The sequence below is a fragment of the Mesocricetus auratus genome, unplaced genomic scaffold, assembly GCF_017639785.1.
Source record: "Mesocricetus auratus isolate SY011 unplaced genomic scaffold, BCM_Maur_2.0 Super-Scaffold_100676, whole genome shotgun sequence".
In the NCBI taxonomy this organism is placed as follows: domain Eukaryota; kingdom Metazoa; phylum Chordata; class Mammalia; order Rodentia; family Cricetidae; genus Mesocricetus; species Mesocricetus auratus.
Genome location: NW_024429266.1, coordinates 103,621,572 through 103,647,250, shown reverse-complemented (window position 1 = coordinate 103,647,250; position 25,679 = coordinate 103,621,572). Strand labels below are relative to the sequence as shown.

General features: G+C 53.1%; 1 protein-coding gene across 1 annotated transcript; it reads left to right on the top strand.

Moving 5' to 3' along the window:
- Nucleotides 1-459: 459 nt before the first annotated feature.
- On the top strand, nt 460-25,679 carry Atcay (ATCAY kinesin light chain interacting caytaxin). The gene is made up of 13 exons (XM_013123001.3): nt 460-767; nt 3,388-3,515; nt 4,049-4,107; nt 15,129-15,350; nt 15,881-16,063; nt 16,470-16,572; nt 16,883-17,014; nt 17,658-17,744; nt 18,599-18,697; nt 19,085-19,120; nt 21,507-21,584; nt 21,850-21,882; nt 23,480-25,679. The coding sequence occupies exons 2-13, from the start codon at nt 3,439-3,441 to the stop codon at nt 23,487-23,489; spliced, it is 1,119 nt and encodes a 372-aa protein (XP_012978455.1). The 5' UTR covers nt 460-767; nt 3,388-3,438; the 3' UTR covers nt 23,490-25,679.

The following is a 25,679-nucleotide window of genomic DNA, read 5'->3' as shown; positions in this document are numbered from 1 at the left end:
GCCCTCTCGCCATCCCTGTGCGCCCAGAATCCCTCGGGAAACCTGCAGGGGGCGCCGTTCCCGCGGCAGCGCAGATCCAATCAGCCAGGCCCGTGCACCCCAGCATCCTGCCGCGTCCTGGCTCGGAGACCTTTTGGCTCACCCTTGAAAGGGAATCTGAAAACCTCCACTTCCCTGCCCTCAAAGACGGTTTCAAGGGCGCCTCTTCTCCCCGCCACAGAGCCCTGCAGGCTCCCCGCCCCCGCTCCTAAGGAACCAGGCCGCCGCTGTTTTCCGTTTCTCGTGATTTCGCATACGTGCAATGCACCATCCCAGAGGTTCTTTTGTTTTTTGTTTTTTCTTGCACCTGCTTAGGACGCGGCTGGGAGATTTGCTTTCCCCTCAGCCAATGGGGAAAGGAGGATGCGAGCAGGGGGAGCTGGAACTGTCTGTCAGGCCTGGGCCCGCCCCCTGCACACAAAAGCAGCTTCCCTCACTATCTGGGGGCAGGCAGAGCCTCAGCCGTCCGGGAAGGTCGGGGCTGCGATGGCGGGGGACATGGAGACGGCGGGGGGCCAGGGGCGCCGCCTCTGACCCGGGCGCCCCCTTCTGCAGCCGGGTCGGGGAGCCACGGTGCCGCTGGCCACGTCGCCCTAGGTGACCTTCCTCGGATGTGGACTTGCATCCTTCCGCCAGGCCCTAGGCTGGGTACCACCCGCGAGATGCCAGCCTGCATCCGGGCCCGGCCCGCCTTTGTGTTTCTGTGACAGCGCGGAACCGCCGCCGGGGTGAGTGGGCCGTTTGCAAACTGGAAATAAAAATTGTCATTTTTTTTCTCCGCTCGCTGCCCAGCAAGGGGAAAGGTTTATCCGAGAAGCACTAGGGGCTCTCGGCGTGGATGCTGCGATGGGGCGAACAGCTGGGGCGAGCGGCCTGGGCTCGATCCTGGGTGGAGAATGCAGACCACAAGGATTACAGCCCCGGATCCGAGCCTGAGCACCCTGGGGGCGGTAAACCTCCCATGCGGTGTCGGGTGTTTTCTATTTATAACCCTGACTGCGGGCTTGGAGACGTCAAAATTACATATACATTGAAAAGGACAGATTCTTAGCAGCGGCCCCGGGGCCAGGCACCGCGCTGTTTTTCCTGGACTTGCGGGGATTCCTGGTCCCTCATTGTAGCCGGTGCCCCGAGACCCACCACACCCAGTGTTTGGCAGTGTGTAGATGGGGATGAGGGACCCGTGTCCCCTCCCTGCACAGACACAATGCACTGGGCTCGGCTCCGAGCAAGGCCTGGAGCAAACGGGGACTCGTTTCTCGCTGTCTCTCGTTGTCGCTCCCCATGAATGGGTGACGACAGTCAAGTCGGTCCCGCCCCCCCTCGGGCTCCTTAATCTGCCAGGCTTGGTCAACACCTGCAGGCCAGTCCTCCTGGCTGCGGGAGACACGCCCCAGCCACCAGCAGATGGCCTGGTGGGCAGTGACATCCGGGACAAGCAAGTGGCCCTTGCCTCCCGACCAGGGAACCGGCTAGGGTGGCATCCCATGACTGGGCCCTGGAATCCTGTTGTCAATAAGGAATTAGGAGAAAAATCACGATTTCACAGACGTGGCCCAGTTGGTACCAGAGTTTGGTTTGGGGGCGTCTTTAGTTGTGTGTGGGGGGAGGTTGTCTGTGTCGAAACACTGGCCTCCAACACGATGCGCTTCCCTCAGTCTGGTGAGTCCACACAGCATCCCAGGGGGGCTCAGGAGGCAGTTTAGGGAGTAGCGCGCTGGCGGTAAAACCATGAGGACTCAGTTCAATCCCTGGCACCTACAGAAAAAGCCACATGCTTCTGGGAACTCAGAACTGTTGCCATGCCAACCACCTGACTTTGCTCCCTGGGACCCTAGTGGGGGAGTGAGGGGGCTGACTCCAAACTGTCCTCTGACCCCCCTGAAACTCCGCAGTGTGCACACACACCCCACAGACAAAACAGGCAACTAATTAAAAAGGTGATCAAAACTAGCAAGGTATAGCATAGCTTTAATCCCCGCGCTCAGAGGCTGAGGTGGGGCTACACAGACCGAGACTCCCTCCCTCCCCCCCCAACTGTAATCACAGCCTGGGCTGGGGAGATTGCTCGATGGTTAGAGCACTGGCTGCTATCAGAAGACCCGAGTTCTGTCTGTAACCCAGCTCCAAGGGGTCTTTTTTTTCTCGTAGAGGGAGTTCAACATGGGGTTTCCCTGTGTAGCCCTAGCTATCCTAAAACTCAATCTGTAGCCCAGGCTGGCCTCGAACTCAGAGATCCTCCTGTCTCTGCCTCCCGAGTGCTGGGACTAAAGTCTGCGCCACCACGCCCCAGTTTTGACGACCAGAGCACTAGGCAGATGTGCAGATATACATGCAGACAACACACACACACCACACACATGCACACACACCACACACACATGCACACACACCACACACACATGCACACACACCACACACATGCACACACACCACACACACATGCACACACACCACACACACATGCACACACACCACACACACACCACACACATGCACACACACCACACACACATGCACACACACATGCACACACACCACACACACATGCACACACACCACACACATGCACACACACCACACACACACCACACACACATGCACACACACCACACACATGCACACACACACCACACACACATGCACACACACATCACACACACCACACACACATCACACACACACACACCACACACACACACACACCATACACACACACACAATAAAGCTGGAGGACAAAAACGTAACCCCATCCCTGGAGAGGCCGAGACTGTGGGTCGAGGGCTCTGTGCTTAGGTTCAGGTGGAGACAGACCCTCCTCAAAATGTAAGTGAGGCAGAGGGACTTCCAGAGCCAGAGCTGCACAAACAGACACAGTGACGGAGGGGGACCCTGTTGTTGACCTCTGACCTGCGCCGGCATAGGCATACCTGCAAATAAAATGATTTTTATAGAGTGATGGAGCCAGGGGTGATAGGCTTGGAGGACAGCCCAAGAAGCCATGACTCACTCAGGCCATTCGGCGCTGGCAGGTAGAGCATGAGGCAGGTGCAGCCCGCGAGCCGGTTCTCTTGGCTTGCCTCCGCAGGTGAGCTCCGAGGAGAAGCGGGAGGACGAGTCAGTTTGGGTCCGGGGTTGCTCTGGGGAAGGTGGACTTGAGAGGTTCCAATGGAGGGGGCGTACCTGGGGGCTCAACTCCTCGCCTGCGTTCCGGCCGGGTGTCCCTTGCGTGTGCTCCTCAGGAGACAGGAATCCTCCCGCTGTGGGCTGGCTCAATCATGCACGCAGACTCAGGCAGAGGTGGGGGCTGTAGTCACGGCTGTCTACACCAGTCTGTCCCTTCCGCAGATCCTTCTCCGTGTCACCCAGGCTTCCAGCCGGCCTCTCTTTCCAGCTCCCATGGGGACCACCGAAGCCACGCTGAGGATGGAAAATGTGGATGTCAGGGATGAGTGGCAGGATGAGGATCTGCCCAGGTGAGGGCGCCAGTGTCCTGGGATCTCTCTGGCTCCTGGAAGCGTCAGCAGATGTTACTGATGGTGACAGAACCTTCGGGAACCTCTTCTTCCAAGACTCCCAGACAGTGAATTCCTATAGCCAGGCTTGGAGTGATGACTGAGCCTTGTAGCTCAGCTTCCACAGAAGGAACCAGAGAAAGAGTTCGAGTCAACTCGGTGTGCAGAGCAAGACCTTGTATCAAAAAGTTAATGAAGAAACGTGGTCAGGGGTGGAGCCCGGCCTAGAATCCCCAGTGAGGGGCTGGGGGCGTGGTCAGGGTGGAGCCCAGCCTAGAATCCCCAGTGAGGGGCTAAGGGCATTACTCTCCTGGAAGGCCTCTTTCTATACTGGTGCTACCTGAGCCAACAGTTCCAAGGAAGAGCAGAGTCTGGGGCATTACTGTTTCTTCTTGATCTGAGTGCATTTTCTTCCTCTTCTTTTCTCTAACCCTCGGCTGGATCTGTCATCTGCATTCCTACTGCTGTGTTTTTTGACACTGGTTCCTGCACAGACCGCTTCCTGAAGACACCGGGGCGGAGCTGCTGGGCGGCGCAATGGAAGACTCCTCCTGTAAGCTTACAGAGTGCGCAGAAACGCGAGCTAGGTTTCAGGGTGCGGATGGTTGTCTGGAGTTGCGTGCAGGGTGGAAAGTCTAGCAGGGGGGCCGTGGTGCACCTGGTCAGAGGGGTACGAGAACACCTGAACGAAGACGGCACCATGTCTCCTGTGTGTGCCTATCTGGTTTCCCGATGTCTCCGTGCCTGCATCCCCCTCAAGGACTAGAAGCAGGAGCTGTAGCACGCGTTCTAGTTGGTCTTACTAGAAACCCCAGAGTCAGGTACAGCGGTAAATTCTGAAAGATCAGAGAGACAAAAGAGCAAGCCATAGCCACCTCGTCACCTTTTCAGCCGAAAAAGGGCCAAGCTCCTGTCTCCATCCGCCTTATCACTTCCTGTCTGTCTGTACAGACCTCCAGACCTCTATGGTTAACTAATGGCTAGCTCCACCCTCTGATCTCCAGGTAAGCTTTATTTGTTAGGGCACAAACAAAATATCACTACACGTGGCAGATGAAATGGGGAGGTGGCTCCGTGAGCAGTGTGACTGCTGTTCTTCTGGAAGAGCCTGAGTCAGGTCGACAGAGCCTCAGGGCAACGGTCCAGGGGTCAGGCATGTGCAGCTCTTTTGTGAGTTAGTACTGAACGCAGGAGGGTGCCTGGAACTCACCTTCCCGCTGGGCCTCCTTAGTCAGCAATCCCAGGTTCAGGGAGAGTCCCTGTCACAAAAACCAAGGTGGAGAGCAACTGAAGGAAAGTGTAAGGGAGGCGGGGCTCTCTGTGTCCGCACACACACCTGTGCACACGCAGTTTTTTCAGCGAGGAAACATATGCATTTAAATTCATGTCTGGACATGGAGGAACATGCCAGGAGCCCAAATCAGGAGACCAGGGCGGCAGGGGATTGTCAGAAGTTCCAGGACAGCCTCAGGTGTGGAGACAGACCGTATTACCAGGTCAAGATATAGGATGATGAGCTCCTACAGACAAGGAAGAATTCTCCACAAGACACTTGCCAACCTTGACCGCCAAGGTCCTGGGTGTGGCCTGCTTATACAAGCAGACCCAAGGGTGTGCCCATGTCACAGGGTAATGTGTACCCGGGCGTCTTCTTCCAAATCTCCCCTCCTCTTTGTTGTGTAGTTCTTGGGCCAGAATCCAGAACCTAACACCGAACCACTAGGGTATTCTAAAGAGAGGCTCCACACCAGCCCATTTTACACTTCATTCACGCAGGGTCTTGCCGAGTGTCCGAGGGCATACTGCACTCATTCTGTACTCTGGTTGGCCTGAATCCATGGCAGCCCTCTTCATAAGCCTCCCACCATGCTCAGCTAAACAGAGTGATTCTGAGGTCACCCTGGGCGACTCAAGCTCCAGTCAGGGTTCCTACCACATCCCATCCATCTCATATTCCATCCCAGCACCAAAGGGGAGACTCGGGCGTAAGTCCAGTGTTCTGTGTCTGAGGCGATGATGCCAGCATGAACTGTGATCACAGCAGAGTGATCTGCAGTAGGGGCCAGCATGGTCCACCTCAGAAGGGAGGACGTGGGGCAAGATGGGGGTCACTTGGAACATGGAGACCTGTTGTTGGAATTTTGGGGGCCACCAGCCAGCTCACACATAAAGAGATGGAGACTTAGTATCAATTGTGAATGCTTGGCCTAGCTTAGGCTTGTCCCGCCAGCTCTTCTAACTGACTTTAACCGGTTTCTCTTCGCCTGCACTTTGCCTTGGGACTTTTACCTTTCTTTCACTGTGTACGTCCTGCTTTCCTGCTTCTTCTGCATCTGGATGGCTGGCCCCTGGTGTTTCGTCTCTGTTTCTCCTCCTACCCAGCCTAAATTCCCCCTCTTACTTACTCCCTCGGTATTGACTCTTCAGCTTTTTATTAGACCAATTGGGTACCTTGTAAAGAGAAGCCTTTTCCTTGAGAGAAGCCTTCCCACCAGCCTGGTTCCAGAGCCGCATCAGTCCCAAATGAACACACAGGAGGCTATATTAATTATGAAGCTGTTGGCCTTGCTTGTTTCTTACTGGCTAGCTCTGACTTAAGTATTTATCCCATAATTGCTAATCTAAGTATTTCTCTTACTGGAGAGGTTTCCGGGCTTCCTACTCCATGGCATTACATCTTGACTCTCTGTTTTTCTCCTACCCAGAGTCCTCCTCGACTCCTAGTCCCACCTATATTGGTTCCCTATTGGCCAACAGTGCTTTATTGACATATACACAGAACTTCTCCCATCATCTCCTCTTTTGTGTCTAAACAAAAAGAAAGGTCTTTAACATAGTCAAATTATATACAACAGAACAGTTATCAAGTAAGAACACAGTTACAATATTTTGTCTATCAACATTTAGCAAGATTTAAAGAAAATATCATCTATCCCATTCTTGTGAGTCCAAAGTCCTATATGTAGCTTATCTTTTATTATAACTAAGGAAAACTATAACTATAACTATCTGCCTTCAACTCTATCAAAGACCACAGAAGGATAATATATAAACACTAGGATTGACAGAGACATCTTGCTACCTGGACAGTCACCCAAAGTTCCTCTGTAACGTTGGGGCATCCATCTTCAGCCCATAGGCCACAATGTATCCAGAAGATTTCTCAGCAAAGCAGGAAATTTCAAAATTGTCCATCTGCATTGGCAGTCTGTCAGTCATTTCTCTGTGTCCTGCAGAAAGTCTCGTAGACTCTTCCATGAAGCAGGAACCCTGTAAGACTGAGTTCAGCAGTCACTTTACTGTGGGTCCTGCATGTCCAGTTTATACAGCAACAGTCAAACAGTCTAGGCAAGAGCAGTTTCTTGCCCAAATGGCTAATATTGCCATGTTGAAAGCAAACTCCATAACAAGTTTCTTCGATGCCCATCTTCCTCTCAGACGTAATTGGTTCTGCCAGGAGCAGATGTTTCTCATTGTCAAGAAAAACCCCAAACCATTTTAAATGCCATTTTCTGAAGGTCTTTGAGAGGTTTGAAGACTGTATATCTATCTCAAATATATGTCTGTATATCTAGAAAACCTAACTTACCTAACTATAAATTCTGACTATTATAAGTAACTATCTATAATCTATATTTAATTATGCATTATGTTTTAAAAGATTAGTATAAACACAATATTTAATCAAGAGGCAAAATATACATATCACAAAATTGACCTTGAATTTGTATCAAAAAGTGAAAAACCATATCCATACCATAATTCTGCTTTTTACCATTAAAAAGAGATTGGCTGTGATCATTAACCAATTATAAACAACCCCATTTAAATGAAAACAAAGATTTATAAACAAGATGGGAATTAGGACGTCGCTCATTCCAAACTGCTTCGTGCTGGAAGGGGGCGCTGTTCATACCATGGGGATCATGGCAAAACTCAGAAACCTGTATAAGTCCTTATTTTCGTGGTCTGTAAAGCTCCATCATCTTAGCTATCTCAATTGTTGAAACGCCTGGCCCACTGCTTCCGGGGGTCTTGGTTCATCAAACCACAGAAGCCTGGAAGGAATCCTCAACCTTTCTTTCTTTCTTTTTTTTTTTTTTTTTTTTTTTGGTTTTTCGAGACAAGGTTTCTTTGTGGCTTTGGAGGCTGTCCTGGAACTCACTCTGTAGACCAGGCTGGCCTTGAACTCACAGAGATCCACCTGCCTCTGCCTCCCGAGTGCTGGGATTAAAGGTGTGTGCCACCAACGCCCAGCAATCCTCAACTTTTCATTTTCTGTAGAAACATAAACATAATCTCCTTTCCCAAGTAACATATCCTTATACTTAAAATTTGAAGTCAAGGCATTTTCAAAAGATATAAGTTGAATTAATTCAGCAGTATTTATAATCAAGTGTACTTTAGCAGTTGTTCCTTCCTGAGCAATCAAAAAACTGAAAAACACAATAGTGTACAGTATCCAGACTCTCTGTGTATTTTCCATCTTTACGTGGCTTATTTATTTATCTATTATTACTCTATTTCTTTTACTTTTATTTCTTTTTCGCTGAGACAGGGTTTCTCTTTGGAAATCTGCCTGCCTCTGCCTCTGCAGCAATTCCTACCGGCGTGCGCCACCACAGCCGGCTTCTCTATTTATTTATCACTTTGCCGTTTCTTTTTGTCTCTCAATCTTACGTATATTTTTAAACACACTGTAAACCTTTAGAGGTTTTGTTCATCCAATCTGACTTTACTATAAATCTTTATGTTTTTCTGGCCACGTGTCTTATCTGTTAAAACCGTAGCTGTTTAAACTGCAGTTTTTCCAAGATGGTGGGCGTAAGCGTGACTCCAGCTGCCAGCTTGGAGATGTGGTCACTGCCACTTCCAGCTGTGCTTACACACCTTTCATTGTTAGCAGAGCCTCTTAAAAGAACCTTGCTTTTTTTTATGCTGAGGAAGACTCCCTTAAGCGCGCCGAGTGAATCTCTGCTTGTTGCTAGCAAAACAGAGCCCACCTGAGAAAATGCTGCTACCAAAAAGCCGTGCTTCTCTCTGTTCTTTTGTTTCTAAAATTCCTTTAAAGCTTTTGTTATTTTACGTGGAAATTCATCATCCCACTCCTGATCACCATTATGTAAAGAGAAGCCTTTTCCTTGAGAGAAGCCTTCCTGCCAGCCTGGTTCCAGAGCCGCATCAGTCCCAAATAAACACACAGGAGGCTATATTAATTATGAAGCTGTTGGCCTTGCTTGTTTCTTACTGGCTAGCTCTGACTTAAGTATTTATCCCATAATTGCTAATCTAAGTATTTCTCTTACCTGAGAATAGTTCCGGGCTTCCTACTCCATGGCGTTACATCTTGACTCTCTGTGTTTCTCCTTCCCAGAGTCCTCCTGGACTCCTAGTCCTACCTATCTTGGTTCCCTATTGGCCAACAGTGCTTTATTGAAATATACACAGGACTTCCCCCATCAGTACCTTAGTCAGGCAAGGTAAACAGCAACACATCTTTACATAGTTAAACAATTGTAACACATCTTTGCACAGTTAAACAAATATTTTGCAACATTTTCCCCTTTTGTTTAAATAAAAAGAAAGGTTTTAGCTCTAACATAGTAAGCCAATAAGAACAATTATCAGGCAAGAATTACATTCACAATGTCTAGTCCATTTGTATTTGGCAAATTCAGAAAAAAAACTCTATTATCGATCCTATATTAGTGAATCCAAAGCTGTATACCTAGTCTACTTCCTACTCTAACCTGTATTATCAACCCACCACCATCTTTTTAGACCTCAAGCCATTTTCCTAAACAATCCAAGCTCTTATGTCTCTCAGCCCCATAAACTTTACATCTCTTATGTAAGTTTCCTTTCTGAATTTGGTAACAAAGAAAACTATCTATAACTGCCTTATCTTCACCTCCATCAGAGACCCAAGAAGGATACAATATTACCTGAGCAAACAGGAAGTACAAGCAAGCAGCATCCAAAACTATAGACACAGCTGGCTGCCTGGATGGTCACCCAAGGCTCCTCTGCACGGCTGGGGCATCCATCTCCAGCCTACAGGTCTAGACATCTGGCAAACATTTTTTGTGAATTAGGAACTTTGAAGGACTGTCCTACCTTGTCTTGGCAAAGTTTGACAGTCTTTTTCCTTTGTGTCCAGTTTGTATAGTAAGCAGTTGAGGCAAGGGCAGTTTCCTGACAAACAGCTAGCCTTGCCACAGTGAAAGCAAACTCTTCAATGCCCATCATCCTTTTATGAAGCAGATTGTGCTGCCAGGAGCAGATGTGTCTTAGTTATTAAAGCCTTAGTTATTGAAGCATCTTAAAGGCTATGTTCAGCCGGGTGTTGATGGTACACACCTTTAATTCCAGCACTCAGGAGGCAGAGGCAGGCAGATCTCTGTGATTTCGAGACTAGCCTGTTCTACAGGAACTAGTTCCAGGACAGCCTTCAAAGCCACAGAGAAACCCTGTCCCAGCAAACAAACAAACAAACAAAAAAGGCCATGCTGTGTGGATCTCTGAAGTGTTTGAAGACCACCTGTGTATCTAAAATATCTCTGACCCTGAAAACATACCTAACATGACTACAAGTTTGGTTGTTATAGATTACAATATACAAAAATCCATACCATTGTAAAATATTTGAAGTGAATAGTTGTCTTATTATCCTTTATTACTATATGCCCACTAAATGAGGATGACCATCCAGAAACTACTGAATGAGCAAAACCACCCACCCCATCTCCTGGAAATGTGGGTATTGTGTTCTCTAGACTGTTTCTTGTCCTCTGGGTGGCACTGACATCTCCAGGGGATCCTAAGAAATTTGAGACAATGGTAAAGCCCTGGGGAAACTAGCTATAATGTTTGTTGTCCAGTCTCTGTACAGTGGGAAAGCACAAGGCGTCTTCCAGCCCTGGCCGGAAGAGTGTGAGCTGAGCCATCCCAGCCAGCAGCCTTGAGGCTGCTCTGGATGCAGAGCTCTGAGGAAACTGCAGAAGAGACACTCTCAGAGGCTGGGTCACCTGGGCCACCATATTTACTGGCTAGCTCTGTCTTAATTACTAACCCATAATTATTAATCTTTGTATTTCTATATGACTTTATCTTACCGGAGAATGCCTGGCATGTCCTATCTTCCCAGTCTCTACATGGCATCCCCCCCCCAGGTCTCCCTCTCTCTCCTTCCTCCTTCCTCTTATAGTCCTGTCTCTGCTTTCTGCCTGGCTATTGGCCAAACAGTATTTTATTGGTCAACCAATAAGAGAAACATATATACAGAAGGACATCCCCCATCAGTGTCTGATTCCCTTGTTCTGAAAACACACAAACTTTCAAGGTTACATACATAACTGTATTAACAAATGTATGGACTGCGGATGGTACACATGCCAGCCAAGGATGGTTCTTTGGTTTTATGTTTGATGAGGTAAAAGACATCTATTAACTTTTATGAGTCCTTTTCTATGTAACCAAACTTCTATCCCTGCCATATGAAAGGATGGCATGTAATAATAAGTCATGAGGACTCAGTAGCCAACAAGATTTATCATGTCTCATTACAGGCTTAGAGATGTTCCCATGTCAAGTGATCAGCATATATGTCACCTGTCTTGTAGTTTTCTAGGTTTATTTCTTTATTTCTATAGCCAAGATTTTCAGGGGATCTTTCCCAATCAAATCTGGTCTCTATTAATTTCGAAGGGATTCACAGCCCTCATTTGCTGTGGAAACAAAAGCATAACCTCTCTCCTAACTCAATACATTTTCTGAATTCCGTTTTAAAGTTAAGGCATTCCTAAACTATCCAGACTGGTTTGATGAAACAGTCCTTTTACAATCTCGTGTCTCTCAGCAGCTGCCATTCACTCATCAGCATTTAAACAATTCAGTCAACACAACACCATACAGGATCCAGACTCCCTGTGCAGTTCCCATCTTTACACGGCTTATAATTTTTATATTACTTTGAACTTTCTTTAATGGATTTACTTAATTTTTCTTTATTTGAGTTTTTCAAGATAGGGTTTCTCTGTGTAGCGTTGTAGACCAGGCTGGCCTCGAACTCAAAGAGATTTGCCTGCCTCTGCCTTGTGAATGCTGGGATTAAGTTGTGCATCATCACTGCCTGGCTTAATTATTTTTTTTTTTCGAGACAGGGTTTCTCTGTATTGTTTTGGAGGCTGTCCTGGAACTCACTCGGTAGACCAGGCTGGCCTCGAACTCACAGAGATCCTCCTGCCTCTGCCTCCCGAGTTCTGGGATTAAAGGCATGCGCCACCAATGCCCGGCCTAAATATTTGGTTAAGCCGGGCGTTGGTGGCGCACGCCTTTAATCCCAGAACTTGGGAGGCAGAGGCAGGTGGATCTCTGTGAGTTCGAGGCCAGCCTGGGCTACAGAGAGAGTTCCAGGACAGCCAGGGCTACACAGAGAAACTCTGTCTCAGAAAAGGAAAAACAACAACTTTACTTTCTTGTAGTATGAATGTCCTTTCATGTATATTTAATACATTTGGATCATAATCCCCCAACCCTGGGCCTCTCCCCCAGTGCAGAAAAAAATCCAGAGACAGATTTTGGGGTTCAGTTTCAAGCTGAAGATCAGAGAAGCAAAGCAGCCAAGCCAGTAGGTGTTACCTCTACCTCAGGCTGAAAGGGCTGTCCTGTCTCCACCAGTCCTGTCACTCCTGTCTCCACCTCCCTAGTGCTGGGATCAAAGGTGAGTGATCCTGAGGCTGGGATCAAAGGCATGAGCTCTGCTGCTCTTCACTCTAGTGTAGGCCGGGGTGGCCTGACTCCTGTGTCCTGGGATGAAGGGTGTGTGCCGCCACTGCCTGGCTCTACCGCTTGCTAGTGTGGCTGCCGAGATTAAGGTGTGTCTCACCAACTGCCTGACCTCTATGGCTCGTGGCTAGCTTTGCTTTCTACCTTCAGGTACGCTTCAATATGTCATAAATAATACGTCACCACAAGCCTGACTATTTGTGGCATTTGGAACAGAGCGTCCCAGCATGGCGAAGTCCATGAAGTTCAGAGGCTGGGAGGGGTTTCCTGGCTAGTTCCCGCTGAGTTCCTCTATGTCCTGCCGTTATGCATGGTGTCTTACAGGTCAGGTGGGCAGCCAAGAACGAGCCAATAGTCTGTGTCATTTGGAGACCTGACAATTGAGGTCACAGGGCCATAGACCTTTTTTCCTCTCTATTTTTTGTTTGTGTTTTTTTTTTTGAGACAGGGTCTCATGGAGCCCAGGCTAGCTCAGATTTATTATGTAGATGAAAATGACCCAGGATTCCTGATCCTCCTGCCTCTACATCCCAAGTGCTGAGTGACAGGCATGTATTCTAGGGCCTTTTAAGCTTTCCTTTGTAGAATAAAGTCTTCTTTTCTATGTGTATGTGGGGGGGGGTGGAACCATTTTATTTGAGGCAGGGTTTCTCTGTTCAGGGCTGGGCTGGAATTTGTTCTGTAGTCTAGGATGGCCACCAACTCACAGAGATCCTCCAGCCTCTGCCTCTGGATTGCTGTGGTTAAAGGCATTCACCACCACACCTGGCTTGGCCATTTTTGAAGGCAAATTCCGTATAACATGTTTATTTTTATGCAAATTCAAATTTGTTATTCCTTTCTCTGTCAATGCTATTTAATGTTAAAGCTTGACAATAATCTCCTTTACCTCAAATACCTATCCTTTCGCTCTGTTGCGCTGTTGGTGACGAGTGTCATCTCCAAATGTGATCTTGGGCCATGATTTCGATGTTGCCCCGTGGGAAGAGTCAGTAGCATTTGAACCTACCCACTTCTGGGAAGGCAGCAGAGAGGGTCGCAGCCCTGACTTCCCGCTGCACCCTGAGGTTCCCAACGGAAACACGGACATACTGCCGCTGCAGGGTCCCATGGGCCCTAAAAACGAAACCTTCCTGCGTGGGTGACACCGGTGGGATCTAGTTTAGGATTTTCTTGGGAAGCTTACGTTTATTTCCAACTCCTGAACTGCGCAGAGACTAGGGAGCTAAAGGGAGAGACAGGGGAGAAACCGTGAGGAGTCTTACAGGTTTTCCTTGGCACAGGGACTGGAACCCAGAGCCATTGCAATGAGTATGAGGGCGCTCCACCCTGACCACGCCCCAGCCCCTCACTGGGGAGTCTGGGCAGGGCTCCACCCCGACTACGCCCCAGCCCCTCACTGGGGAGTCTAGGCGGGGCTCCACCCCGACCACGCCCCCAGCCATCACTAGGGGGTTCTAGATGGTGCTCCACCCCGACCACGCCCCAGCCCCTCACTGGGGATTCTAGGCGGGGCTGCACCCTGGCCACGCCCCCAGCCATCATTGGGGTTGTGCTGATCGGTGTCACATGCGCGCTTCGAAGGACAGCTGGTGGGAGGCAGTCACGCCCACCATTAGATCTCTGAGGGTAAAGTGACCAAAACCCGCTTGGGGAGGGCAGTGTCTGTCTGGCTGATGTCACAGTCCGTCTTGAGGGAGGCCTCAGAAGCCTCTCAGGGCGCGGTTTCCAGGTGCTCCCCCAGCTGCTCGGCCTGTTTTCCAATTCCTCCCTCATACATTACATCCTGACCACAGCTTCCCCGCCTCCTCTCTGCACCAGATCCACTCCTCCTGTTTCCCAGGATTGCAAACAGACAAAATGTAACAAGTGAGGCGAGACACAAAGTTAACCTTGGGAGGCAGCTCAGTGTGCGAGAAGGGTCCCGAAAGCCAGTGAGAGTCAGAGACAGCCTCTGCTCCCTGTTAGGAGGCCCACACGCTACAGCTGTGACATGTACGCAGAGGGACTAGGTCTGCCCCGAGCAGGCTCCCTGGTTGTCGGTCCGGCCTCTGTGAGTTCCTCTGATCCCAGGTTAGCTGACTCTGGTTGTTTTCTTGTGGTGTCCTCCACCCCTCTGGCTCCCACAGCCCCTCCTCCCCCTCCTCCTTGGTGCGCCAGAGCTCCACCCAGTGCTCGGCTGTGGGTCCGCGTCTGTCTCCAGCTGCTGGATGGCGCCTCTCGGCTGGCTGGCTGGCTTCTCAAAGATTGATTCATTTATTATGTATACTACATTCTGCCTCCATCTCGTGACGGATGGCTGTGAGCCACCATGTGGCTGCTGGGAACTGAACTCAGCACCTCTGGAAGAGCAACCAGTGCTCGTAGCCTCTGAGCCGTCTCTCCTGCCTCAGCCAGCTTTCTTCCAGCACCCAGGACCCTGCCCGGGCGCCCCGCCCACAGTGGGCTCAGCCTTCCCCTGTGAATCACCATCGAGACAGCGACCCGCAGGCTGGCCTGGCGGCTTCTCTCCCAGGTCCCCTCGGAAGACCCGGCCACATTGAGCTTGTTCCCACCCCCAGGTGGACCTGGATTTGGGGACAACGAGCGGGGTTGGGAGTGAGTGAGGGGCGGAGAAGGAAATCACATCTGTGGGGGCTGAGCTCACCCAACATGGGGGCGGGGCCACGGGAGGAGCAGGAGTTCAGGGCCATCCTGCACTACTCGGTGACTCTGAGGCCAGTCTGGGCTACCCGAGAGCCTGAGTGGGGTGGGGCTAGCGATCTTCCCCCTCGTGCATCCTGGCAGCCCCTCCCTCCGCCCTGAACCTGAGTGGAGCTCATCGGAAGAGAAAGACCCTGGTGGCCCCCGAGATCAACATCTCCCTGGACCAGAGTGAGGGCTCCCTGCTGTCCGACGACTTCCTGGACACCCCAGATGACCTGGACATCAACGTGGATGACATCGAGACGCCGGACGAGACCGACTCACTGGAGTTCCTGGGGAACGGCAATGACCTTGAGTGGGAAGGTAATGGTGTTGGTCCCTGCCCTGCCCCGGCTTGCGTCTCCCGGGCCTGCCTCCTCGCCAGCCCCGGCCTTATGACTCTGGGAGCCGCGTCAGCCGGGACCCACGGTGTCTGGTGCCCGCATCAGTGTGGGGACTCCGCTGTCACATGGATCGAGGTCCAGATGAGCCCTACCCACGGGGTTGCTGGGGGTGGGGGGCGGCCTGAGGAAACTACACATCCATAGGAGGTTCTAGAATAGAACCTGGCCTGGGGTCGGCTGGTGTCAGCGGCTATCTTGGGTGCAGTCACTGAGGGCTTCCTGCAGGAGGCAGCAGTGTGGCCACGGACACGAGCAGCTAGTGGGGCACGGGTTTGTTCTTGCTGAGTTGGAGGCCGCCGCGGGGGAGCTGGGAGGAGGGGAGGCCTCCGCCCCTGGGACGGGAAAGGGCCGGTACCCGGGCTGGCTCACCCCAGGTATCCCCAGAGCTGTGTGTCCCAGGGTTTCGGGTCCTGCCGCGCTCACAGACTCACCCCACCCCACCCCCCGCAGACGACACTCCTGTGGCCACTGCCAAGAACATGCCCGGGGACAGCGCGGATCTGTTCGGGGACGGGGCGGAGGACGGCAGCGCGGCCAACGGTCGCCTGTGGCGGACTGTCATCATCGGGGAGCAGGAGCACCGCATCGACCTGCACATGATCCGGCCGTACATGAAGGTGGTTACCCACGGAGGTGCGTGCGCCCCGCGTTGCTGGGGCCGGGGCTCACCGCGGGCAGCGCTTCTCCTGACTGGGGCGGGGGCGTCCAGCTGCGGTGTGCGCGTCCAGCTGCGGTGTGCGCGTCCAGCTGCGGTGTGCGCGTCCAGCTGGGGCGGGGGCGTCCAGCTGGGGTGTGCGCGTCCAGCTGCGGTGTGCGCGTCCAGCTGGGGCGGGGGCGTCCAGCTGGGGTGTGCGCGTCCAGCTGCGGTGTGCGCGTCCAGCTGCGGTGTGCGCGTCCAGCTGCGGTGTACGCGTCCAGCTGGGGTGTGCGGGCGGGAGGCCACGGGGTGTCACCTCCCCAGCGGGTGCTGCTGCTCGGGGAGCGGGCGGCCACGGCCCAGCCTGGGCTACCGTGAGCCTCACGGGACGCCGCTCCCCAGGCTACTACGGGGAAGGCCTCAACGCCATCATCGTCTTTGCCGCCTGCTTCCTCCCAGACAGCAGCTCCCCCGACTACCACTACATCATGGAGAATCTCTTCCTGTAAGTCTGAGCCCCTGCGGGGACGGCGAGGCAGCTGAGCTCTGGGCGTCAGAGCCAGCCTGGTCCCCAGCGCAAGGCCTAACTCCAAGCCCCAGGAGTTCAGAGAGCGCATTTGGAGCTCTCTGCTGCTTGGGGGTGGTGCTGGCGATGGAGACCACGGCCCTGGGTGGGGGCTCAGCTCCCTCGCAGAATGTTCCGGAACCCACCAGCATGGGCGTGTGCACACCCGCTCGGGTGTGGCTGGCCCAGCAGGGCTGGCCTGCAGCCCCGGTGCCCCCACATGGGAACCCCGCGTCCCTCCCCACCACAGGTACGTCATCAGCAGTCTGGAACTGCTTGTCGCCGAGGACTACATGATTGTGTACCTGAACGGGGCCACGCCCCGGCGGAGGATGCCCGGCATTGGCTGGCTGAAGAAGTGTTACCACATGATTGACAGGAGGTGAGAGTGAAGACAGGGCCCCGAGGTTGGACCCTTGGTGCCCTTCCCCATCTGCCCGGGAGGCAGAAGCCCAGCCAAGGGCAAGGAGCAGGAGGCTTTAAAGGAAGGCCACCCTAGAGGCCGGCCAGTACCTGCTGGTGACTGACTGCAGGGACCCCTGGAGAGAGAGGCACCATGGGGTGTGTCCTTCTGTCTCTGACCCCATGGCTCAGAGCACTGAGTACTCAAGGGCCGTCCTCAGAGAGGCGTCAGAAAGACGGCCTTTCTTTTTCATGGCTGAGTAATATTCCAGCTGTGACCAAACTGCATCGTTTCTGTCTGTCCGTCTGTGAGTAAACATTGGGTTGTTTCCACTTTGGGGGTTTTATGAATAGCTTCAAACAGATTTTTAAACCCCCTAGCACTTCCTAGAATTCAGGACAGTGTGTGTGTGTGTGTGTGTGTGTGTGTGTAAGAGTCACGCTACTGTCTGGTGTTGAGGTGTCCCAGGGCCTGTAAATCTGCACGCTGTGAGGGTGCAGTTGGCTAAAAGGACTTGGGGCATCAGGCCGGGGAGACACCATGGGTGAGTGGTCCACCTCCTCCCCTCCGGCCCCTGTACCCCAAGCCTGAGCCTGCTTTGTCCTCACCCCCCCCCCCACAGGCTGCGGAAGAACCTGAAGTCTCTGATCATCGTGCATCCCTCCTGGTTCATCCGAACTGTGCTGGCCATCTCCCGGCCCTTCATCAGGTGCGGCTCAGGCGCTGTCCTGAGTTTCCACTGACCGCCACCTTCTCCTGGAGACCTGAGACTCGATGGCCCGACCAGACCCAGTGATCCTCCTGTCTCAGCCTCCCCAGCTCCGGGGTTATGGCTGCTGGTGTTTTCTGCACATGCTGTGGATTTGAACTCATGTCCTGACATTCTTCTTACTTTATTTTTTTATTAATTTGCTTTTTTACATTCCAATCCCAGTTCCCCCTCTCCTCCCATCTGCTCCACAGAGAGGGCAAGGCCTCCCCTAGGAAGTCTACTGAGTCTGTCCCATCACCTCATTGAGGCAGGACCAAGGCAGCTCCCCACCCCCACGCCCCTGTGAGCAAGGCGTCTCTCCATACGGAATGGGCTCCACTAAGTGGGTTTGTGCACTGGAGTTAGATCTCGGGCCCACTGCCAGTGCTGGCCCTTGTTTTTAAAGCCACGTCTCCCTGTGTAATATAAGTCAGTGCTGAAGTGGCAATCCTCCTGCCTCAGATCCTTGACATGCACCATCAGGCTAGGCAGAGAATTCTGCTTTTTATTTGTAAGAACACATTTGGAGGGCTGGCGAGCAGGCTGTGTGGGGAGAGGAGCTTACCGCCAAGCCCGACAACCTGGGTTCAGTCCCCGAGACTGCATGTTGAATGGAGGGAGCCTCAGCTGTCATAGTGTTCCATCAGTGCAGGCACAGTGAATAGCTGGGAAAACGTTTCTAGAAAGCACGTCTGAGGTGTCTGAGCTCCATCACAGTCGTGCGGGGCAGGGGCCCAGCACTCGATTTGGTGAGCTGGGGGTGGTGTGGCCAGCTCTGCCTGGTGACCCCTCACCTGCTCTCTGCCTGTCAGTGTCAAGTTCATCAGCAAGATCCAGTACGTGCACAGCCTGGAGGAGCTGGAGCGACTCATCCCCATGGAGCACGTGCAGCTGCCCGCGTGTGTTCTGCAGTGAGTGCCCCCACACCGGCCCTCAGCGGCTTCCTTTCCATGGTGAACACGGCGGGGTAGGACAGGCTGCTCAGCGGTTAGCGCAGCAGCTGCTCCTGCAGAGGACCTGGGTTCAGTTCCCAGCACCCACACGGGGATCACAACCTCCTGTGACTCTAGTTCTGGGACCTGGCGCCCCCATCCGGCCTCTGTGGGTACTGCACGCACTCACAGGCACACCCAACGCTGAATCCATACCTCAGCACACAACTCAGTTGCTGTCACACTGTAGCTCTGTCCCAAGCCCTGGCACCCACCCTCCCCCTTCTCTCCATGGCCCTGACGCTCCTGGGAGTGGCCCCGCCGTCTCCTTATCTGACTCCCTTCGTGTGGTTTTCTTTCCCTCAGGTATGAAGAACAGAGACTCAGAGCCAAGGGAGAGAGGTCAGTGTGGCACGCTTGTTGAGTGGCCCTGAGGGGCAATTTGATGGTCTCTGCTTGCTGGAGACCAAATGATGTCCCCACTGGCTCGGTTCTGCCTTTGGATGTGGGAAAACTGATAGGGGCAAACCTGAAGGCCTGAGTTCAAATCCCTAGCACCCATGTAATCCTAGAACTGGGGAAACAGAGAAGGGGTCCTGGGTCTCACAGGCCTGCAGCCTACCTGAACCAGTGAGACACACACACACTCACACACAGAGACACTCACACACTCACACACATAGAGACACACACTCACACACACATAGAGACACACACTCACACACTTTCTCTCTCACACACACATACACACACACACACACGAGGTGCACACACACCTCTCACACACAAAGACCGGCCTCTCACAGGAGGCCTCTGGAGTTAGCCATGAGTTCAAACCCAGCCTTGATCATCTGTTGCATGGTATTCATCTGTTCCGGGAGTGGGATTGCAAACCACCGCTCACACGGAAAGGGGTCAGCTCCCTTTCCATCAAACAGGGATCAGACTTGGGTTGTCAGGCTTGGCCACAAGTGCCTTTACCTGCTGAGCCATCTTGCCGGCCCCTGCCTCCCTCACTTAGATTGAGGACCTTACTCAACAGAGCCCAAAAGGGGTGACATTTGCACAAATGCCAACCCAGACTGGCTCTGCCCACATGACCCATACACAGTCACACAACGCCTGAGCTCAGGCCTGGACGAGGCCCTGAAAGTTTCTCTGTTTCATTTATTTGTTTATTTGGTTTTTCGAGACAAGATTTCTCTGTATTGTTTTGGAGCCTGTCCTGGAACTTACTCTGTAGACCAGGCTGGCCTCGAACTCACAGAGATCCGCCTGCTTCTGCCTTCCGAGTGCTGGGATTAAAGGCGTGTGTATCTTTAAAGTTTCTGTACAATTAACACTCAGCGTTCAATCCTCACTGTACTTGTCCCCGTCACAGGGCTGTGCGCCCCCACCCACCTCTCAGAACTTTCCAGATCATGCAGAGATACTCTCCCCCATCGCACGCTAACTCCCTCCCCAACATGCTCTTGATGCCCCCACCCCTCAACCCCCAGTCTCTGTGAGTCTTGGGAGTGATCCTGCTGAGTTCCCTGTCCTCACATCATCCGTGTTGGCAGAGCTGCACCCTTTTTCCTGACTGGGTAATAGTCCGTTGGTCCGTGGGAAAGGCTCTTCAGCAGTGGGTGGGGTCCAGTGGTCCTCTGCCCCATCACCCCTGCCTTGCACACTTCCTCACTACAGAAGCCCAGTATTTTTCTTTTTTGAGACAAAGTGTTTAGAGGCCAAGGCTGGCCCCAGAAGCCATGCCTCAGTGTTCCCATGCTGGGCTGGGAGGTGCCCGTGAGCCTGGCTGTTTCTGCTCCCGCCACCCAGGCCTTCCAAGCCTGCGCATGGGGCCGCAGCTCGGCAGGTAGAGTACTGGCCTTGCTGGGCCCTTCCCCTGGGTCTCAAATGTTTTTTACTCTTGTGGCTTCTTGAGGGACCCATGACCCAGCTCCCAAATAAGTCACACGCACACTGAGGCTCATTCTTGCTTATGAGTGCCCAGCCTTGGCCTGGCTTGTTTCTACCCAGCTTTTCTTATCTTTTTTTTTTCTTTTGGTTTTTTTTTTTTTTTGAGACAGGGTTTCTCGGCTTTGGAGGCTGTCCTGGAACTCCCTCTGTAGACCAGGCTGGCCTCTAACTCACAGAGATCCGCCTGCCTCTGCCTCCCAAGTGCTGGGATTAAAGGCCTGTGCCACCAACGCCCGGCCTGCTTTTCTTATCTTAAATTAACCCAGCTACCTTTCTCCTCCGGGGCTTTTACTTTTCTCACTTCTGCTCCTTCTCTCCTTGCTCCGTGTCTGGCCAGGTGACCCCTAGTTCTCTCAGAGTTTCTCACTCCTCCTTCTGTCACTCTGTCTGCCGCCAGCCCCGCCTGTCCTTGCTCCTCCTCGCTATTGGCCGTTCAGATCTTTATTAGGACCACCAAGTGTTTTAGACAGGCAAGGAATCACAGCTTCACAGAGATAAATAAATTCAGCACAGACAAAAGACACATCCTAAAATAATAGCCCAACGGTCCCCATCCCCACGTAAGCCATCGGGCAGCACAGAGCCAACATCTCTGCCCTCAGCACGAGGAGGCAGGAGGATCAGGGTTGTATGGCCATCCTCAGCTACACGGGAAGTTACAGGCTAGCCTGGACTACAAGAGGGCGGGGCAGGGCTCCTGCCCACCCCCACTCACCTCCCTGCGTTATGGGTCACACTTATCCCATCCTGGGCCACCAGCTCCCTCTGGCACACCAGGAACAACAAAACCCTAACCCCAGCCCATGCTTGTCACCTGGTTCTGTCACAGTGCACGGCCGCCAACACAGCCCGAGTTCCTCATTCCCAGACCCGACGGGAAACCAGAGACAGCGGAAGAAGGGGACGGGTAAGCACAGGGCGCGGGGACCGTGGGCCAAGGCAGGGAGGGGACACTGGGAGGAAGACAGGGTGTGGTCGATGGCTTCTCAAGCTTGGTGACACCTGGGCAGCTGCACCAGACCTCTGGTCCCCTCATTGTGTCTGCTCAGGTCTGCCCCTTGCACAGCAGGTAAAACAAAACCTTCCTGGGGAGGCTGCCAGCCCCAACCAATGAATGGGAATTGCCCAGGGTCCCAAATAGGCAAATAACACCCTCTCCTCCCCACCCGCAGCTCAGTGGAAGTGACAGAAGACCAGGAAACGAGGTGGGTGTAGCACGGGAGTTAGCGGTTTCTCTTGGAATGTTCCAAGTGCATTTCTGAACATATGCTGCCCCAGAAGGTGGCACAGCAGACTGGGGTGTGCATTCATTTCCTGCCTGTGGGACATGGTGGCCATGAGCATGACACCCATGACAGCCAGGCTCAGATGCAACCCAGAGAAAGGAGGGATGGATGGATGGGTGGATGAGTGGATGGATGGATGGATGGGTGGATGGATGGATGGGTGGATGGATGGGTGGGTGGATGGGTGGATGGTTGGGTGGATGGATGGATGGGTGGATGGATGGGTGGGTGGATGGGTGGGTGGATGGGTGGATGGTTGGGTGGATGGATGGATGGGTGGATGGATGGGTGGGTGGATGGGTGGGTGGATGGGTGGATGGTTGGGTGGATGGATGGATGGGTGGATGGATGGATGGATGGGTGGATGGTTGGGTGGATGGATGGATGGGTGGATGGATGGGTGGGTGGATGGGTGGGTGGATGGGTGGATGGTTGGGTGGATGGATGGATGGGTGGATGGATGGATGGATGGGTGGATGGGTGGATGGGTGGATGGGTGGATGGATGGATGGATGGGTGGATGGATGGATGGGTGGATGGATGGATGGATGAATGGGTGGATGGGTGGATGGATGGATGGATGGATGGATGGGTGGATGGATGGGTGGGTGGATGGGTGGTTGGGTGGATGGGTGGTTGGGTGGATGGGTGGGTGGGTGGATGGATGGGTGGGTGGATGGATGGATGGGTGGATGGGTGGATGGATGGGTGGATGGGTGGATGGATGGATGGATGGGTGGATGAGTGGATGGATGGATGGATGGATGGGTGGATGGATGGATGGGTGGATGGATGGGTGGGTGGGTGGATGGGTGGGTGGATGGGTGGATGGTTGGGTGGATGGATGGATGGGTGGATGGATGGGTGGGTGGATGGGTGGGTGGATGGGTGGATGGTTGGGTGGATGGATGGATGGGTGGATGGATGGATGGATGGGTGGATGGATGGATGGGTGGATGGGTGGATGGATGGATGGATGGATGAATGGGTGGATGGATGGATGGGTGGATGGGTGGATGGATGGATGGATGGATGAATGGGTGGATGGATGGATGGGTGGATGGGTGGATGGATGGATGGGTGGATGGATGGATGGATGGATGGATGGATGGGTGGATGGATGGATGGGTGGATGGATGGATGGATGGGTGGGTGGATGGGTGGGTGGATGGGTGGATGGTTGGGTGGATGGATGGGTGGATGGGTGGATGGATGGATGGGTGGATGGATGGATGGATGGGTGGATGGATGGATGGATGGGTGGGTGGGTGGATGGGTAGGCCTTGTTGGATAGAGTCATGGTTTGGTGAGTTTGTGGGTGTGCAGGGGTCCACAGGTCTTTATTGCTATTGTCCTGGGAGGGAGGGAGTTCTCTGGTCTACATTAGAAATGTTGGTGGCAGTCATTGCTCTTTGGCCAGAGTCCTCCACAGCCGGTTATCTGACTCAGTTTTCCTGTGGAAGCTCACCTGCACCTCAGGCACTGACCCCCTCCCTAATTATCCTGCACCCTTCAGCATGTCCTGATTTAACCAGGACCTAGAGATGGACGGAGATGATTCTAGACACCATGTAACCTCCATCAGAGGCCTGTGGGCCGGACTTCATCCTGCCTCATACTGCGCCCATCATCCAAGGACACCTGGCTCCTTAGTCCTCTCTGAACCCCAGGTCCTTTCTCAATGCTTGAGTACATTTCACTGTTTCTACTTTAAGAAGGCGCTGGGAGCACATTCTGGAATGGACTGGGTCCTGAGCTTCTGGTTGGCAGAGCTGGACACGGGCAGTGTCACCCACATATCCTATGTGACCTGGGCCTCCAGACCTCCAAAGCCCCAGGAAGTCTCTAACTGTCCCTGCTGGGATGGCACAAATGTGCATTTTGGACTGACTCAGTTAAAGCCCCTTTGCTTACCTGTCGACGTCCCTAGCTGGAGCCTCGGATGCCCAGTGGCCCTGGCTTTGACTTTCCTGTGGAATGTGACCCAGTGTCCCCGTCCCTGTCACCCCAAGCAGGACTGTGACCTCCGACCTCACACCCACATTGACGTCCTATTCCGCATTTGACTGTCTTCAGGGGTCTTCAGGCTGGTTGCACACACTGGTCAGACTCATGGTTCCTCCCCCACAATCTAGAACATTTTAGAGCCCTTTAAGGTAGCTGTGACTCCGGGGATTTTAACTGACATCTCATTTCAAGGCAGGGATCTGTGTCTAGCTTTCTGTTCCCTGCCTGGACCACACTCAGGCTTTGTGTCACCAAGCAGGGGTCACTCTAGCCCAGTGAATGAGGACATACAGGACTGTGGGTGCCAGGAGATCTGGGGGATCCCCTAGGGAAACGTGTCCCACTGTGGGCACCTGACCTCCAAGCTGGGATGGGAGAACAGTTTGGCCTGATGATTGGACTGTCAGGACTGTGTCCAGACACCACAGGAGTGTGAGGAAGAAGCCTCCTGTCTCCAGAGGCACTGAAGACCCGATGACATTTGTAAGGAAGGGTTCCCTATGGTTCCCTCAAGTCCTGGCGGCGCACGCCTTTAATCCCAGCACTTGGGATGCAGAGGCAGGAGGATTTCTGAGTTCAAGGACAGACTGAGACCCTGTCTGCGAAAAAAGAACACACAGGATCATTGGGCCTCACCGTCTCCAAGGAATGGAACCCATTCTGTCCACCACCACCCCCATGAGGCATTTGGCATCTGTGACAATGCCGCTTGTTCCTGAGCTTCTGGTGGCCCCGGGAGGTCAGCTTCTACCAGGAGAGTCAGTGTCTCTGAGCTCTGCTGACCATATCAAAGCCTCTACTCTGTGGCCCTGCAGGAGGAGTTGTTGTTCCGGGCACTGGCCTCAATCTCCAGATCCTCCTGCCTCAGCCTCCTGGGAGCTGGTCTGTCTGTATGTGTCCTCAAGCCAGGTGAAGGCTTTGTAAGTTGTGTTTATCCAACATAAGATAGAAGAGGGGAGCCCGGCAGTGGTGGTGCAGTCTTTAACCCCAGCACTAGGGAGGCAGAGGCAGGCGGATCTCTGTGAGTTCGAGGTCACCCTGGTCTACAGAGTGAGTTCCAGGACAGCCTCCAAAGCCACAGAGAAACCCTGCCTGGAACACCCCCAAAAAAGACAGAAAGGGGAACCAAGATAGCACCCCCAGATCATGATCTGTGGATGGTCTCTCTTGGCTTTTGGAAACAGAATCCTAGAGGCTTTTCCTGCCAGGTGGCTTCTGGTGACACCCAAGGCCTATGACACGAGGACAGCTGTGGCAAGGATAGACAGGTGGACACACTCCTGCTGGCCCTCAAGGGTCTGGGAAACTCTAATGGGGGTCGCCTGCTACACCGCCACCCCTCTGAGATCACCAGCACCTAGCAGCCACAGGGAGGCAGGACCCAGAACCATGACCACAGAGGACCTGAGACAGGAGGGAGACCCTGCACGGTTAATGTCCCAGTCCACACAGGGCCAACACTTCAGGCACCCAGGGGACAGTCTGAGGCAAGGCGCAGAGCCCCAGGGCCTCGAGGTAAGGCCCGGGATTTCTTTACGGAGATGCCCAGGAGCTGTTTGAAAACTTGCCCCAGAGCAACAGTGCCCCAAACCCCCCAGTGACCTGTACAGTTATAAACATGGAGACAGCGGGGACGGTTGCTGTGATGACATGAGGGCCGACGGACGGGGAGGGGGGAGTTTTATGTTAAATAAAGAAATTATAATGCA